Genomic DNA, 16,087 nt, shown 5'->3' with positions numbered 1-16,087 from the left:
TCCTTTATTCCGTTAAAGCGAATGACAAAAAATGAAAGCTAAACTTTTAGAAGAAAGTTTGAACTTTAAGAAAAGAAACATTTGGTTTTGCCTGCAGAAGCTTTACTCAGAGAAGAGGCGATAATATGGTTTGTTATACAGAAAAGGACGATGACCAATGTTGGCAAAAGCTTAGAACTCTGCTCACCACATTACGGTGCTTGCTTCAGTTCAAATTCAACTTTGACAATTCGCATAACTTCCCAGTTTCACAACTGCGCTCAGTTTGACTTTAAATCAACAAGGAACATTTACAAAAATCGATATTTCCATGTTATTACTATGTATTTGAATAGCTTCTTATTCTTTTGTGTAGTGCCATCTGATGTTTGTTTTTTGACAGGATCTGCCTGTAGCTAACAATTATTACATTTGTATGTTTTGTCACTTTAATGAAAAGAACCGAGCAGGAGAAGGTCAGACTGGTTGTTGTTGAGTCTGAAATGAGACTGTTGTCATGGTGTCTACTAGACTCTCTCATTTACATTCTCCACAAGCATTGTGACGCATTAATGTTTCATCAGTTCTTTCTTTCTCTGCACCTCTGTTATCAAGGCCTTGTATGGTAAAGTGAGTCAAATCCACTCCAGGTTAAAGAGCGTGTTTTAATTCCTAAAAATACTTAAAAAATTTGTGTAACGTGTAATGTTAACAGTGTTCGAAGAATCATGTGAAACATGGAGAAAGCACTGCTCTGAGACTCTGAGATTTACAGACCATCATGATGCCTAGTTTGATGTTATCTCAATTCCAAGCATCACATCTTGATAAAAACATGTCTTAGGTTAAAAGAACACTATGGGGACAAGAGCCCCACACAAAGGTTGAAGTGTGTTGATATTTTGCTGGATTTTTGAATGTTCTGCTGGCACGATTGACCTGTCTCCTTCTGGTATAGCAGCTATATTAAATGGAAGAACGTTAGAACACGTCTGATCTAAAAAGTAAGCTGTCTATTTACCAAGGTTGCTATAAGAATTCATCACAATCGACCAAATGCTTAATTCTAAAACTATGCGAGGTTCACGGCGTACATTTACTTCCAGATGAGTTGTGAAAATTCCTAATCCATGATCACAAATGAAACAAAATTTTGGAATCATCTACAAATGACGTCCCTTTTCTCACACGATCCTGCAAGGGTGTGTGAATGCAGTTTGGAAGATGCCATATATGTCCTACTGGAATAAAAACATTTGTTCCTCGGATTATTTGAAGACAAATGAGCTGTCACACACAGTACACCGCATATTTGTCTGTACATTGAAATGGTACGTGGAATATAGCAATTATCATAATGACATATTCATAACAATAGGATTTGTATGCAATCTATTGCTCCAGTGACTCTGAATATGACAAATTATTATACAGTATAAGCTTTTAAAATTTAATGGCATATCAATGATGATCATTTTAATGCAGTTCATTAACCCTTGTATGGTGTTCGGGTCTGTGGGACCCGTTTAAATTTTTTATCAAAAGGAAAAGAATACAATTAATTATTTTTTGAAGAACATACATCCCTACACATTTATATTACATACAGGATGTTCGGGTCCAAAAAATGTATGAAAGAAAAGGTTCTGTGCTTCATTGTGTCCTCTTCATGTCTGGACCTCCTTTTAGTATGTTTGTGTGTGTTTCTGTGTGCGTTTGTGCGAGAGAGAGTGTGTGTAAGTGTGAGTTTACTGTCCCCGACGTTCCCGCAAGAAAACGTGGAGCACTTCAATTCATAAATATGATCTAACAAAGGTACAGGGCAAATATTAACCATGTATGCCGTTTAGATTGGGATGAAGTAAATATCTTTAAATTATTTTAACATAAAGTGTTTGACCCAAAACTGCAGCGGGTCCCTGAAACCCACCAACATGGCTGAGTAACACAAATATGAACACAATATTACCAGATGCATTAGTACACCAATTACGCACAAATGGGAAACAAAAGCACAAACCTCACAACAACTGAAATGAAACGCAAAGCAATAATATATTCATATCTGGCCTCAAAAATAGATATGAGATCTTCCCTAAATATATCTATCTCTGGAATAAATCTAATATATCTCTTGTCTATCGCAAAATTAGTTTCTGTGGGGCTTTAAATTGGAGCAAATTTACGGGCGTGTGACTTCATTGTGTCACTTTGCGGCAATATTTTTCCACAGCAAAACCTGCTTTATACTTATATGCATTTATCAAAGCAGATATTAAAACTTGCTTCATGTTACAGTTCACAAGATGTAAAGGGTGAGTGTGCATAAGTATGTCTGCATCAGTGTGTTTGTTTCTGTGTCAATTACTTGACCAAGCCAGACTCATTACATGCACAAACTGAAGCAGGCGTCACCCCTAGGGTATTTTGAAATAGCTTTCTCTTCAGCTCTAATCCAATTCAGCATCCATGACTTCACTCTTTTGGTGAAGTAAAAGTGAAGTGCCTTAAAACCTTCCAGAGAGATATTGTGTAAAACTACAGTAAACCCGGCCAGATATAAATGTGTACGTGGGAGCTGTCCGTGGTGCTGAATGCCACCCCGTAGCATCCTATCAGTGGGCTTCATGTGCCTATTATCTGATGGGCAACCACTGGCAGTTCTGGCTTAGTCTTTATAACCCACACAATGTGGTCCAAGAAACGGAAGGTAAATTGTGTTGTAGGCAAATAATGAACGAATGAAATAATGGATTCCTTAATGAATTGGACAAAGTAATGAAGAAAAAGCAGCCAATTAGAGCCCAAAATAGACTATAGATTCATTCAATTCCGTTAATGCAAATTACATAAGGTTTATTTTAAACTAGAGGAAGCTGCAGTCCTATCAAGAAACAAACACAATCAACTACCAACACAGGTCATCATGTGTGTAGCTGACAGTCTAGTGGTATTGCTTTCGTTCACAGTTTAGGTGGAAATGGTTACCCATCTGAAAACCCATCCGAGAGGAAGCATGCTTTCATTGTTTGACTGTATTCTGGTCGACTCACCCTTGCAGCTCTTTAACTGAGAGTGAGATCTTGAGGTTATGACCCAGCACATGAAGGGTGGTGAGGATGTCTGCCCACTGAACCATTTCTCCAAGTGGCCCCCCTTTCAATACCTTTGGACTGAACACATCGCCAGATTCCTCTGTCAGAAAGCCCACATGTATCAAGATCTGAAAGGAAGAGTGCAAAAGGTGTAAAATAAATATTAACAAAAAAAAAACAATTACAAAAGGCATACAGTCCTAAAAATCCACACCATATCTGAAAACAACCACACTGGACTTTGTGTGGAGGCCACTTACTTCCTGCAAACTGTGAAGGTTTTTTACCCCGAGCCAGAAAAAAAAGGTGATGAAAGTGATAAAACGAAAATATAAAAAAGAACAGAAAGAGTCACAAAGTTCTTTAAAATATGTTACAATCAAAACGCAAGTTTCAGTGTATCACATGCATAGCTGTAAAAAAACAAATAATGAATAAATGTAGCAAAACGTTGATTTATTAAACAGTGTAAAATATGAAGTACATACAGTTAATAATATAAAAATGCAACAATTAACTTCATCAATAATGCTATTAGGAGTTTATAATCAAATGTAAGAAACAAAAATACCAGTTTATAATGTCTCTGATATATCTCTACGTCAGATGTAAAGAGATAAAAGTGACTAAAAAAGTATTTGTTTTATAATAACCAAAATATGAAAACGAATAAGGTAGCATACCTTAAAAATAGATTTTCTGCTCCAGTTCCAGGTATAGTGTGAAGTCTAGATAAAGTCCTAGTCAGTTTTGACTGGCACCTCAAAATATGTTTTAAATAAATATTCAAGTGTAGCCAAAACATTCATTTATTTATCAAGAACTCAAGACCAAGTCAATGGATCAACACTAGCGGAAAAAAGAGCACATATCTGCTAAATGATATTATCTCGGTTTATATCTCCACATTGAAAGTAAGTAAAAACATATCAGTTTGGCAAGAAACGACACAACTCAAAACAAGATCACAAAGTATTACATCCAACAAAGTTGCCAGCACTGAAAATGTGATGCAGTGCAGATTTGGTTGACTCTAAGTGTGTCACGTCATATAGCAACTACTTGATTTACCCTGTCTGTCTAACATAAAAGCATTTTGTTTCAGAATTTGCCTCAGAAGCAGGTCGTGATGGAATAAAGATGCTGAAACATTTATTTGTGCTTGGCTGTCGAGTCAGTGGAAACGTAGGTCGGTAAGAGGCCTGCAGATCCCCAGGCTGAGCGTCACTCGAGCGCTGGTTTTGACATAAAATCCAGCACCATTTCAGTGGAAGAAGTGTAAATGCCTCAGTGAAGCGGTGGGACAGACGCAAGGCTTTAGAGGATCTACTGTTCCAGAGCAATGCCAAGACACAATATACTGCCACTGTACTATTTTATCATGCAAAAGAAGCATTGGAGCAAATAAACCTGCGATTCAATGTAATAGATGTCTAAAGCTCCATGTTATTAAAGAATGGATAAACACTACTACATGTTTTTGGAAACGCTGTTCAATGGCTCTTGGGAAAGGTTTGGCTAGTTAGCACGGTCCAGTTTGTCTCCTGCTGGTAGATGCTGGAAATATACACCTGAGGGCTACTGTTGCTGTGTATTCAAAATAGACATTTCGTTATCAGCAACAAAAATGGCACTATACTATAAATAACACAATTGTCGCATGTCTTTTAAGAGCATGATATTAGCTTATATGTTTTGCCTGGGAGCTTCCTTTGATATTACAGCTGAGGACTCATTCTGAACTCATGCTTTCGTCAAACTTAAGCAGAAGTTTTTTTTTTAAAGTTAGAAAGTATCAACTTTAACTCAATGCTTAATGAAACGTCATCCTAACACAAGTTTTATTTTCAGTCATTCTGAATATTCTGAATAATAGATGCTGACTTCTCTGAAATATTAGTGCATGACTCGCATTTTTACGGGCGGTTTTCAAGTATTCATATACTATGAATGTCATCACAAACATCATACATCCTTGGACTAGAGTGAGTTCAGCTCCTCATAAGTGGTTGTGTGAAAACGTGTAGCATTAAAACTACACAATTTTTGATCAAAAATGGAATGACCAAAGGTCTTTAACAGGATGAATCTGGACTTGAATTTCTCAGCAATATCAGAGAAAAAGATGTGTATCCAGAAGAATAGACTGACAAACAGAAAATCACGATTGCATGCTGGAAATCTCACCTGCATCCACAAACAGATTCACAGGCTGCTGAAACTGCTGAAATGCCCATCTTGAAAGCAGTGTACGCTTCACTCAAGCAAATGCCTTTTCCAAACTCTAAGTCGAGCAAAAACTATTCTCTATGCGACAGAAGAAGTCTGTCTAAAAATAAGAGTTCATTTAGAGCAAATGCATCTAAACTGCAACACAGTGAGACAACTTTTATTTAGTCTAAAGAGCCTGAAGATGTTTATTCTGGCTTGGTAGAAATTTAGGAAATGAAAATAATCAGTCTGGTTTAGGTTTTCTGATTTGATTATTCACTGAGAATTAGAGTCAGGTATTATCCTTCTATATAAATGTAATATTTATATTACACATTAATTATACAAACCATACAGTATACCTTGTCAGTTTCAGTAGGTTTTGTAATAAAGTTTGTGACTTAACACTCTTTACAGAGATCCAACCCTATGCAAATCAACACATCACTGATCTGAAAAGTGCTACTGTAAGCCTTACTGTACAACAAACAACCCCATTATATCTTTTAGCACCTTTAATTCACCTTCTTTAGACAGTGTGTGACCGCTCACCCTCTTCTGCTCTCTGGACTGACTGCGCAGACGCTCATCAAGTCTGCGTGCGGCTGCAGCCCATTGCACGGCCAATCTGCGCATACGCCTCCTCATAAAGCTTAAGGATTCCTTCCCTGAGCCGACCCGCTCCAACAGCGCAGCCAGATCAAAGCGGAGAAATGCCTGGAGAAAGAGAAGAATAGTAAGAGAACAAAGAAAAAAGGCATCCAAAGCAATACGAATAAAAAACCTGCCGTTTCCAAATGACAAATGACACGGTTTCAAAGAGTTCCAGCTCAAACTGGCAGCAGCTGCGTCGGATTTAGAGAAGCCATTTCACCTGGTCTGAAAACACTATATTATACCCCAGAAATAAATAAATAAATGTAATAAAGGCAATGTCTCATTTCAGCCTGGCATGGTTCAATGATGTTGTGTGTAAGTTACACAGCTGGAACCTTCAAATGACTCACTGTGAGAGTTAGTAAACCTGTGAAAAGGCACACAAAAACTAGTTTGTTTAGATGCTGGCTAAGGCTGAACACAAATGTAATTGCAGTAATAATAATAATAATAATAACAATAATAATAATTGTATTATTATTATTGTAAATTATACAGCATACGATATATACAAGTTATAACTTTAATAAATAAATACATTCTAGCAACTGTTTTATTTGTAAGCAGTATATGGTTGAAATGCTTTACACATTGCTGCACTGTATGCAGACAGATCAACGGGTTTTAAAACAGAATCATAGAAAGTTCAATTCGCCACCATTGCTCCTCACAGACTCCCATCTGGTCTCTCTGTAGCAAGGAATCATGAATTGAAATTGTGATCTGTTTTGAGGCATTCACCTGTCTCTTTGGTGGGGTGCTGGTGGTTGGATGGGTACTGTGGTTCCTCAAGGCCAGCGGGGGGCAGAACCACTCGACCTCGCTAAGGTAGACGAGGAAAGAGCAGTCAGAGCCGTCCACTCCATAAAAGGCATAGCAAGGGTCCGACGTCCACCTGGATCTCATCCACTTGAACATTAGGACATGAGAAACATCTATTGAAATATAACGTTTTAATAACGTACGATTTTGACTGTGTCACGATGAGAAATTTGACATGGCGGAACAAGACAAATTAGTCACGATAAATTTCAGGTTTGTTTAAGTTTCATCTTAATGCCTGTGCACTCGAGATGAGGAGGGTAATCCGTGGATTTCACGGCCTGCTGCTTTGCGTGGTCTTTTTTTCTCAAATGCTCGTTCAGGATTCTTTCTGGGAAGAAGTGCTGAACAAATGTTTAAACTGGCGTTCATTTAAAAGCCACTGCACATGGATGATGGTGTCAAGTTATACACTTTCACAATATAATGTAACATTTTTCAAAGCGGTTTTACAGAAAACAAAGCAGTAGTGCCAATTGTCTTAGAGTCCTTGTTGAGCAGTCCAATAAAACACCTTTATCTTTAGGTCTCCATTGGGCAAGTCAGGGGCAACTGCGGCATGGACTGTACAGCACAAACATGATGCTAATATCATTTAGGTGTATTAATATAGACAGTTTTATTGGACACACGCGCCTGGCCTGAAGTGGACTTCCGGTCTGTGTTTGTTTATCTGGCTAGTGGCAAATAATATAACAATTATTATTTTAATTAATTATTATTATTTATCAATTTTATTGTACATTGATTGTATGAAATAAACAATTTGTAGATTTGATTATATTTTGTTGGCTGGGTTGTATAACTTTGTCGCATTTAAGTTAAGCCAAGTAACGGTTCTTCTACTGTTAACATACATGGCTAGACATACTTTTAACTTGCTAATGTCATTTAGTTGTTATTTCTTTTGCTTTTTATCAGAAATAATTGACTCTATTATTTGCGAATTTGTCCCAGAAGTAAAGTTCGGGCCAGTAAAGTGCGCATGTGCAGTAACGTTTGTTTATATTATTGCTATTACATTAGAATTAGAAAATGTTTATGATAAAAATGGATATTACTTAAGCTTTAGAAATAACGATTAAGTCCTGTTGAATTTATATTGCCAACTCTAAGACCAGTTCACGATGAACTGTGATGAACTGTGCTAGAATAAACAACAACACACAGACATCTAAACAGACCACATCATCAATCAATGGAACAGGTGTGAAAACATCCCACAAGAAATCCATTTGTCGGGTGTCTGTGTTGCGTTTACCAATCTGTTTTTCTCTAAGGCAAACATGTGAGTGTAAAAGGAGTGTGCGACTTTCTCAGAAGAATCTCTGTGTCAACTCACATCCACTTTACTGGCACAATCCGGGTACCCCGGATCCTTGGGGACCTCGCACTGGCCCGTAACTCCATCTCGGCCTGCAGATGAAAAAGACAGCTTGTCACAGTCCGATACTGTAGCAATCTTCAACACTATGAGCTGTGGAAAGCCAGTGGGACTAAACTCCTCTCTGCTTTAATGAGGCTTTGGGAGAGCCTGCATATCTGCTCCCATCTCCTCAATTTCCTCTACGCTTTCTTTATTAAGCATTATGAAAGTGGCGCTGGCACTGTCTGCGTGAGGCTTGCTTTGGGGTTTGGTAAGGTTCTGCTTTGTGAAGACTGAAGAAAAAAACATTGCCTTCATTAATTCCCATCGCTCAATGGTAGCCGGTGGTCCCAGTTAGCCTAATTAATGGTGCTTCTTCATCCAATAGGCCAGATTAGATCAATCAAGCAGGGAATTATGGGAGATTCTTCATGAACAGACAGTAAACAGCAATGAAAACACAACACGCACAACCCCCTAAAGCAAAAGCGGTTTGACTTGGAGGGCTGTTTGTGTAGGATATTTACCCAGAGGAAATGTTATTGCTCAGAGTTTGCTCTTTTTCAGCTCTGGAGAATTTCAGTTTAATTAAAAACCAACTTTGGAGGAACAGACATACATCAATTGTTGGGCATAGATCTATAACACTCTGTAGATCTATAGATCTATAGCTATTGCTGAGCTCAGATAATTTGCGAGTTATAGTTTATATTGTCTGACACCGAATGCACTTGTGGGTTGGCAAATCTAAGAACAGAATGGAACACTGCATGTGTATATTAAAACATCACCGAACATAGAAAGACACTACAATAAGTTGTATAAGACACCTTCTTTGTTTGAAGGAACAGACTGACACTGAGGGAAAAACAGCATCTGTCTCAACAGAATGAATGAATCATTGTCGCCATTTCAGACTAAACCAAACCCCACAGCCGTATCATCCACTGAGAAATAGTTTTTATCAGTTGAAGCTACATTGTCTGGAAACAGTGTGACACATAATGTGGGATAACGGGATGATTCAGGTGTGAATCTGGACTATGTTGAATCCCATTACCTTTCCGCTACACTTTCTTATTGATGTGTATTGAAAATGTCGCCCTTCTGAAACCTTGTATCTCCATATTTCGTTTGCCATAAATCATTGATATAAGTTACTAATCACGTTTGTCACTGGGTTTCCAAGTATCCAACCAATAGAAAGAATTAAAAAGTGCTTCTCAACTTTGACTACACAGTATATGTGTAAAATATTAAAGTAAAGTGTTTTTTCCATTTCTCCATCTGGGGTTTCAGAAGGACTGCCATGATATATTAAAAACAGCAGCTATGTTTTGGCTCGGGCTGGCAGTCATATCGAGGCTGTTGTGTAATGCAATTCACAGTTTATTATTTATGTGCCAAGTTTTAGTCTTTGCTTAGTCAACTAAATTACCTGGTGAAATGTTTGAAATGTTTACATATTATACATGTGAATAAACAATATTTGAAAAAAGAACATGGGTAAAATATTGATCTGCGATTTCTGTATCGGTTTGTTTTTAGGTCCCACAAACTGCCTTCTTCAAAATGAAGAGTTTGGTTCTAAAATCAGATTTTCAAAAATCATATATTTTTTAATGTGCGTTCCAATTAATATCAATCAAACTGCATTTTGTTTGTTTGGATTTAAGCCAACTTACACAATAAAACACAATTAAAACATGATAACATAAAAAAAACATGATTTTTGAAACCAAACTCTTCAAATAATAATATTTTTCTTGTTTCATTACCTCTTATCTCTGAGCGAATCTACCAATAAAAGCAGCTCTAAAATAATACATTTGCTTTTAAGCAGTTGGATAGAATGTAACCTAGATATGAAATGAACCATCTGATGTAATGAATCAGATAATTCAAGTGAATCATTTAAAAGGCCTAATGCAAAGGATATTGCTTCAAAACATCAAGTATAATATGAGTTAAAAGAAAATCATATCTGGTTTGATATTGATCACATGATACATGTTTTACCCATGAGGCTATGTGGTTACCCCTACAAAAATGACTGACTTATAAAAAGGCATTCATTGACACAATACATGCAGTGTTCCCTCATTTTAGAATAATTCTTCTAACATTCTGTTGGAATGTCAGAGCTTGCAAGTAAGAATTAAGTCTGATTTATTTAAGAAGCGTAAATAAACCTCCCACCCGGCCTGCACATATGTTCACTTTGCTCAATTAAAACCTGCTGGATCTTCACCAAGGTCTGTTGGCAATCTTTATTAAGCGCCATCACGTGACACAGTGGGGCTCGCCGTACAGAAAGGATGATTGGCATTATAGCTATGAATTCCAAATGAGTTGCATGAAATGATAAAGAGGGAATGTATTGTCCTGACAAAAATGGCACAGAGCCCAGATCTCAGCCCAGGGCTCATTCGTATAATTTTGGCTCATAAAGCACGAAAGTTTTTTTTTCTTCCCTTTTCTTGTTATGTGCAATAAGGTAACCAAGAAGGAACTTGTTATTGCTCTGAGGTTGAGCTTTTACAGATTCGGATATTATGAATTTCGCTGATGTTAAAGTATCAAATTTGATTGACCGATGATGTTTCTGTCTAAATGTGTTATATCAAAATAGTTTTAAGACAACCGCAGGACAAGGGCTTGCACGACTGCTAACTCAGATAATGAGATCATAACTAGAACGTCTGACTTTTGATTACAGACTTTGGTATCCTTGGTAACAGTTTGAGACGGTGTTAAGATTACTGGCGTCTTCTTCTCAGGAGGGACTTTTATCTGTTAATTTAATCTCATTAGTGCCTCGGAGACACAATTGAGATCAAGAGCTCCCATTTGCGATCTTTCTTTTCTCTTACATCATGTGTCTTTGCCACCAAAACAGCATTGATAATAGATATACACCTCTGCTTGGCATGTTTATCCTCTTCAGAATCTGCTCCATTCGTACAGCCATGTCTGACACATTCTGGGCGATGGCCTGGATCCGCTCCACCAGACCTACCGGCTGGAACCTGAGAAAGTGAGAGAGAGATGATGTCCATCAACAACAGTGCTATTAATAGAGTAGTTCACACATCAAAGAGTTGCTGTGGGTGAGGATTGGACAGACATTTTAATCTGAGTTTTCAGCCCCCATGTGGTTGTGTTTTCAAACAGTTTTTTTCTGTCATAATGCATCGCATGACACATGATAACCAATGACGCTTGGCTTCGGTGACATCAAACCTGATATGCCACACTTTTGGAAGTAAAAACTAAGATCTGTGATTAATTAAGGTTTATGATACTTTTCAAGATAATCTTTACAGATGAACACAACATTTGTAATTTTTGAAGCCTAAATACAATTGGCAGAAGTAAAAAGAAAACATGAAGCTATTAACAGATCGCACTACGCTTTCTCGATATCAACGTCACCACCACCAAGCACCAACAACTTTCTCAAACCTCATTAAAAACATGTTCCCTGGTAAGTATTTACACTTCGTGAAGGAATCCCCATCCAAGTTTTTAAAGATTTGTGTCCGTGTTGCATTATTTGTGAGATGTATATGCGTGATGACGTCCAACAACCACGAGAGGTTTATAACTGGTTTGCTTTATGTCATAGATTAAAACCTGAAAAAAATTTGAGCTTTTGTTAACCACGACTCTTACTGCAGACGATTTACCAAAAAACCCATTCAAAAAACCTGTAGACTTTGGGCCGAAGGAATGGGCAGTGCTAAAACTCGCTTCCCGGATTTGCATAAAAAAATGTAATCTCTGCACCACTCTGTATGGCCACTTTAGCTATGTAAGTCCCGCCTTCCAGTAAAATGGCGCAAACAACTGATGCTCTCTTGGGGAGGAGGTCTGGAGCATTGTGAACCTTTCAGCATGTTCAGTAGCTACAACAACCGAGAAGAAAGACTTTCTTTTTAAAGCAATTTGACCTTTCCCTGACTCCCAATTCGCAAAATATCCATCCAAAATGTCGCAAATCAAAGTATGCTGAAACAAACTTCTATTTCCGGTGAAAATGGATGTCAGGTTTAATGTTGTCTGGAATTATAATGATTTCTTGTGACTCGTCTTCTCTTATTCAAGTCTTCTATGACTGAAAGAACTGTCTGGAGGCAAACATGGACATGACAGCTGCTTAGGATGACTTTCCTTGTATATATAGTCTACGAGCCATATGCTTATATGACATAAATCATCATCTAGATTTGTTATAGCAGCTCAGACATTCTGTCCAACATTCCTTGTAGAAAAGAAAGGGAAAAACATGGGTTTGCAATATCGTGATGACAAGTAAATGATAACAAGATGTTATATTTGTTTAAAAATGCATTACAGAAACGGAGCTGTTATGGAATGGACAAGGAGAACCCAATTGCAGGCAGCGAAACGGGGATGAAGGGGTTAACAAGGACTTTAATATATATAAACAGAAAACAAAAACCCTCGAGGGGGTAAAAAGACAGTACACAATAACTAATACTATGAACTGAAAACTAAACTAGAACACAACTCTAAAACACTAAGGCTAAACAAACACTCACAAGACTAGGATAAACTTAAATACTTCTCTCCGGACAAGGCTTCTTAGACAGGGTAACAAGTACAGGCATACAAGTACAACGAACGAGCACAAGACAATAGACAAGAGGGCATTAAATAGGGGAACAAACACAGGATAATTACTAAGGGGCAGGTGAAGGTAATGGAACACTAATGGGAAGGCTAACGAGACAAAAGGCGGGAAACACTGACGAGACACGAGAAAGCACATGGCATGTCAGAATCAAAACAAAGCCATGTCTTTCTCACACAAAACCTAAGGCTATGCCATGACTCCGCTGCAAGACCAAGAATAAACATGACATGATAGCGGAATCATGACAGGAGCAAACCCTGTTCATGGCAAACACATGTAAAAATCATAACTAAATGATTGCTTGTATCTAATCTGAATGAATGCCTACCTGCACATGTATTCAACCAAACGTGCCATCTAGCTTGTGCTACAGCAGATTTCTCTCTATTTGTTGTGCCTTTGTATTGTATCACTCTTGAATAGTGTGATTACCCATCGGACATGCTAATTGTCTGAGATTTGCTTGGAGCATGAAAGAAGTAGAGTCTCTGCACTGACACCGTTTATACCTGGAGATAATGAAAACGCTGTTTGGCACGTTCAGGCCGAGCCCCGGGAGAGAGACAGACGTTACAGCAATTAAGTCGGTAGCGACTTTATTCCCTCGCTGTTGACTGCTTTAGAAATGATCGGAGATATTTTAAACTTGGGTTCTAATAAGGAGGAAACATAAGTAAGGCATAATGCGTAGTCATCTGCTCATTGACGCAAAATAAACCCTGACAGGAGGATCAGGACCCTGGGGGAAGCGTCTCGCTTATTATGCAACAAAAAATAAATGAAATTAGGATTATTTTAAAAGACACAAACCCTTCCAGATATGGGAAAATCCATATAATCTAGAAATGTTTGATCGTGTAACACAGAATCATATATTTGTAAAATGTTACGACTTCTAAAACACCTTTGAATGCAACTTCTTCAGTATATGAACACACAGTCTGGCGTAAACTGGAGCTAAGAGTCTCTTCAAGGGCACAGTGATGATGATGTTCAATAAACATCAATTGCAGTGTTTAAACTTGAGTAATGGATCTTCAACCATAATGCGTTTCACCTTCCCATAAGGTCCAGACTAAAATGAGCTTAACAGAGTTCCAAGAACCTCAATTTTACTCGGTTAAAAGATCTCCGGAGGATAGAGGGACTTTTAATATTCAGATCACTTTTTGTTCAGGGGCAGATAAATCTGAAAATAATAACACCACAATAACAGAGCTAAAAAGTGGTTATAGCATATGATGGTGTCACTGTCTGTAAAAAGTTGGAAAGATAAATACAAATCGGAGGCTTGTTTTGTCGAACCAAAAGGCCTCAAATGAAATGTATTTCAAAGATTCCATTCCATTAACTTTTCAATTTTTGTCAAATCCAGCAGTAAATTGCTCATCTGTGCCCGACATCTAAAATCGGATTCAATCTGCTACAGAATCATAAATTCCCTAGAGATGCAGACTGATGGTGGGTACTGTTTACTTTGATTTAGTTTTTTTGAGTACGATGCAGTTTCTGATCAAATGTATTCTGGGTTATCATAGGAAGAGTTGAGCCTTTGTTTCAAAGTTATAAAACTAAAGTCTAAAATACACTACTAAAAGACTTTTGCTTAGATTTTGCCCAGATTTTCAGTCTGGATTTGTTGCAGAAAGTCTGTGCCAGTCTGTAGATTTGATCAGTTAGTGTGTTACTATCTGAAACTTTTTAAACGTCTGTAAGTGTATGATATGTTATTGAACGAGACAAATTAGAGGGTTCGGCTTTCTTTTTTTTCACTGGAAAACGATTGGATTTATAAAAGTAGCTGTTTATTCCAAAGAGTTTGGGGGTTAATGGATGTTCTGCTCAAACCGTCACACTGACATCAACAGAGAATAATCGCCAATCCAGAGTAGAAGTCCATTTTCAGATTTTAATTTAGAAAACTATACAAATCCTTGTCTAATACAATGGCGCCCAACTGGCGATGGACATAAGGGGATCAATTATGTGAAAACAAACCAAATACATCATAAATTCCATCTATCTGTTCATCTTCCAAATCCTCTGCATAGGAGGGCTGGAGTCTCTCCCAGCATCTTGGATCACAGCAAGGGTACACCCTGGAATTTCATAGCTGCATATCAAACTATTTGGCAATACCACTCTTTTGCATTAATAACAGTAGAACTTCTCCTTTGTGCAAAACCTGATGAGTTTGGATGAGATAACCATGTTATCTTCGCATGATCTGAGTATGAGAAGAACGTATAGTGTGCTTTAAAAGCCATGAAATCTGGCATTTTCTACAAAGGAGCTACATAGACAATGTCACAAATTGGCTTCTGTTGATTAAGTAACTCGGAAATAGGGCAGAGTCCCAAATACAGTACACCTTTCCTGACCTTTCAGAAATCATAAAGGTTTGATCATTTACATTTTAAGAGTACACACTGCACCTCTACTTTAGGTTAACTCTGACATCCGCCTTATCACCAACATTAATAGGTTTTATCTCAGTTGCCCCAAGAGACTTAAATCTCTGTCAGACAAACAGGGACCTCTTTTTCAGTAAGTGAAGGGAATGTGTGTCATCATTGCTTCATGCAGAGACTTTGATTTCTTCATAATACCGCTCGCATGAGCCGCTTGCAACCTCGCGCCCTGCGGCTCCCAGAGTCATGCTGAACCGAGTAGCTCCCCTCCATGAGCAACTCTGTCACTATCAATAAATGTCACCTCGTAGAGCTGAATGCTCACAAAACACCTCGACAAACCCCTGATCTTTCTTACTGCACAGCTGAAGACAACAAAGGGTTTAGGCCTTGATGTCACACACAAGTTTGACTTTGGAGATCCCTGTACTTCTGAGATAAATTTTTTCTTCATTTGCCAATGTCGTTTAAACCATTTAAAATAGGTTTTATAAAAAGTTTGTGAATCTTTTGTTTTAAAGGATTAGTTTGGCCCGAAATTTTGAAGTTTTTTTTAAATAACTCACTTTATGGTCTTGTATAGGTCCCACTTGTTAAAGCTCCAAAATGCATATGCATCCATCTATCATAATAAAGACAACTTAGCGAAATGTAACCCATTACAATATTAGCATACATCCATTACTAAGCATCTGATTCTTGCGTGTCCGGTGACATTATTATTTTTTTTGACTACAAAGTATTAGACACGCCCGAACCAATTACATTTGAAGTTATAACCTGATGTCTTGGGAATTCGTAACTATTTTACGAGGTGGCTAATTTGTACGATTCTAGAAAAAAGCAATACTGAAGCCCCACCCCTAAATCTAACGTCACCGGCGGG

The 16,087-nt window shown here is 37.8% G+C and overlaps 1 protein-coding gene across 1 annotated transcript in view; it reads right to left on the bottom strand.

The window, feature by feature from the left end:
* mgat5b (alpha-1,6-mannosylglycoprotein 6-beta-N-acetylglucosaminyltransferase B) overlaps nt 1–16,087 on the bottom strand; it is a gene marked incomplete at both ends in the record, with an annotated part of 77,491 nt that overhangs the window by 39,192 nt on the left and 22,212 nt on the right. Inside the window, 5 exons of the mRNA XM_079457418.1 lie at nt 3,033–3,202; nt 5,838–6,002; nt 6,684–6,851; nt 8,107–8,180; nt 11,050–11,159. Of these exons, the coding sequence (XP_079313544.1) occupies nt 3,033–3,202; nt 5,838–6,002; nt 6,684–6,851; nt 8,107–8,180; nt 11,050–11,159 (687 nt within the window). The remainder of the gene's footprint in view (nt 1–3,032; nt 3,203–5,837; nt 6,003–6,683; nt 6,852–8,106; nt 8,181–11,049; nt 11,160–16,087) is intronic.

The sequence above is a fragment of the Barbatula barbatula genome (assembly GCF_947034865.1).
Source record: "Barbatula barbatula genome assembly, chromosome: 5".
Lineage (NCBI taxonomy): Eukaryota > Metazoa > Chordata > Actinopteri > Cypriniformes > Nemacheilidae > Barbatula > Barbatula barbatula.
This window is presented reverse-complemented; position numbering and strand designations above follow the sequence as displayed.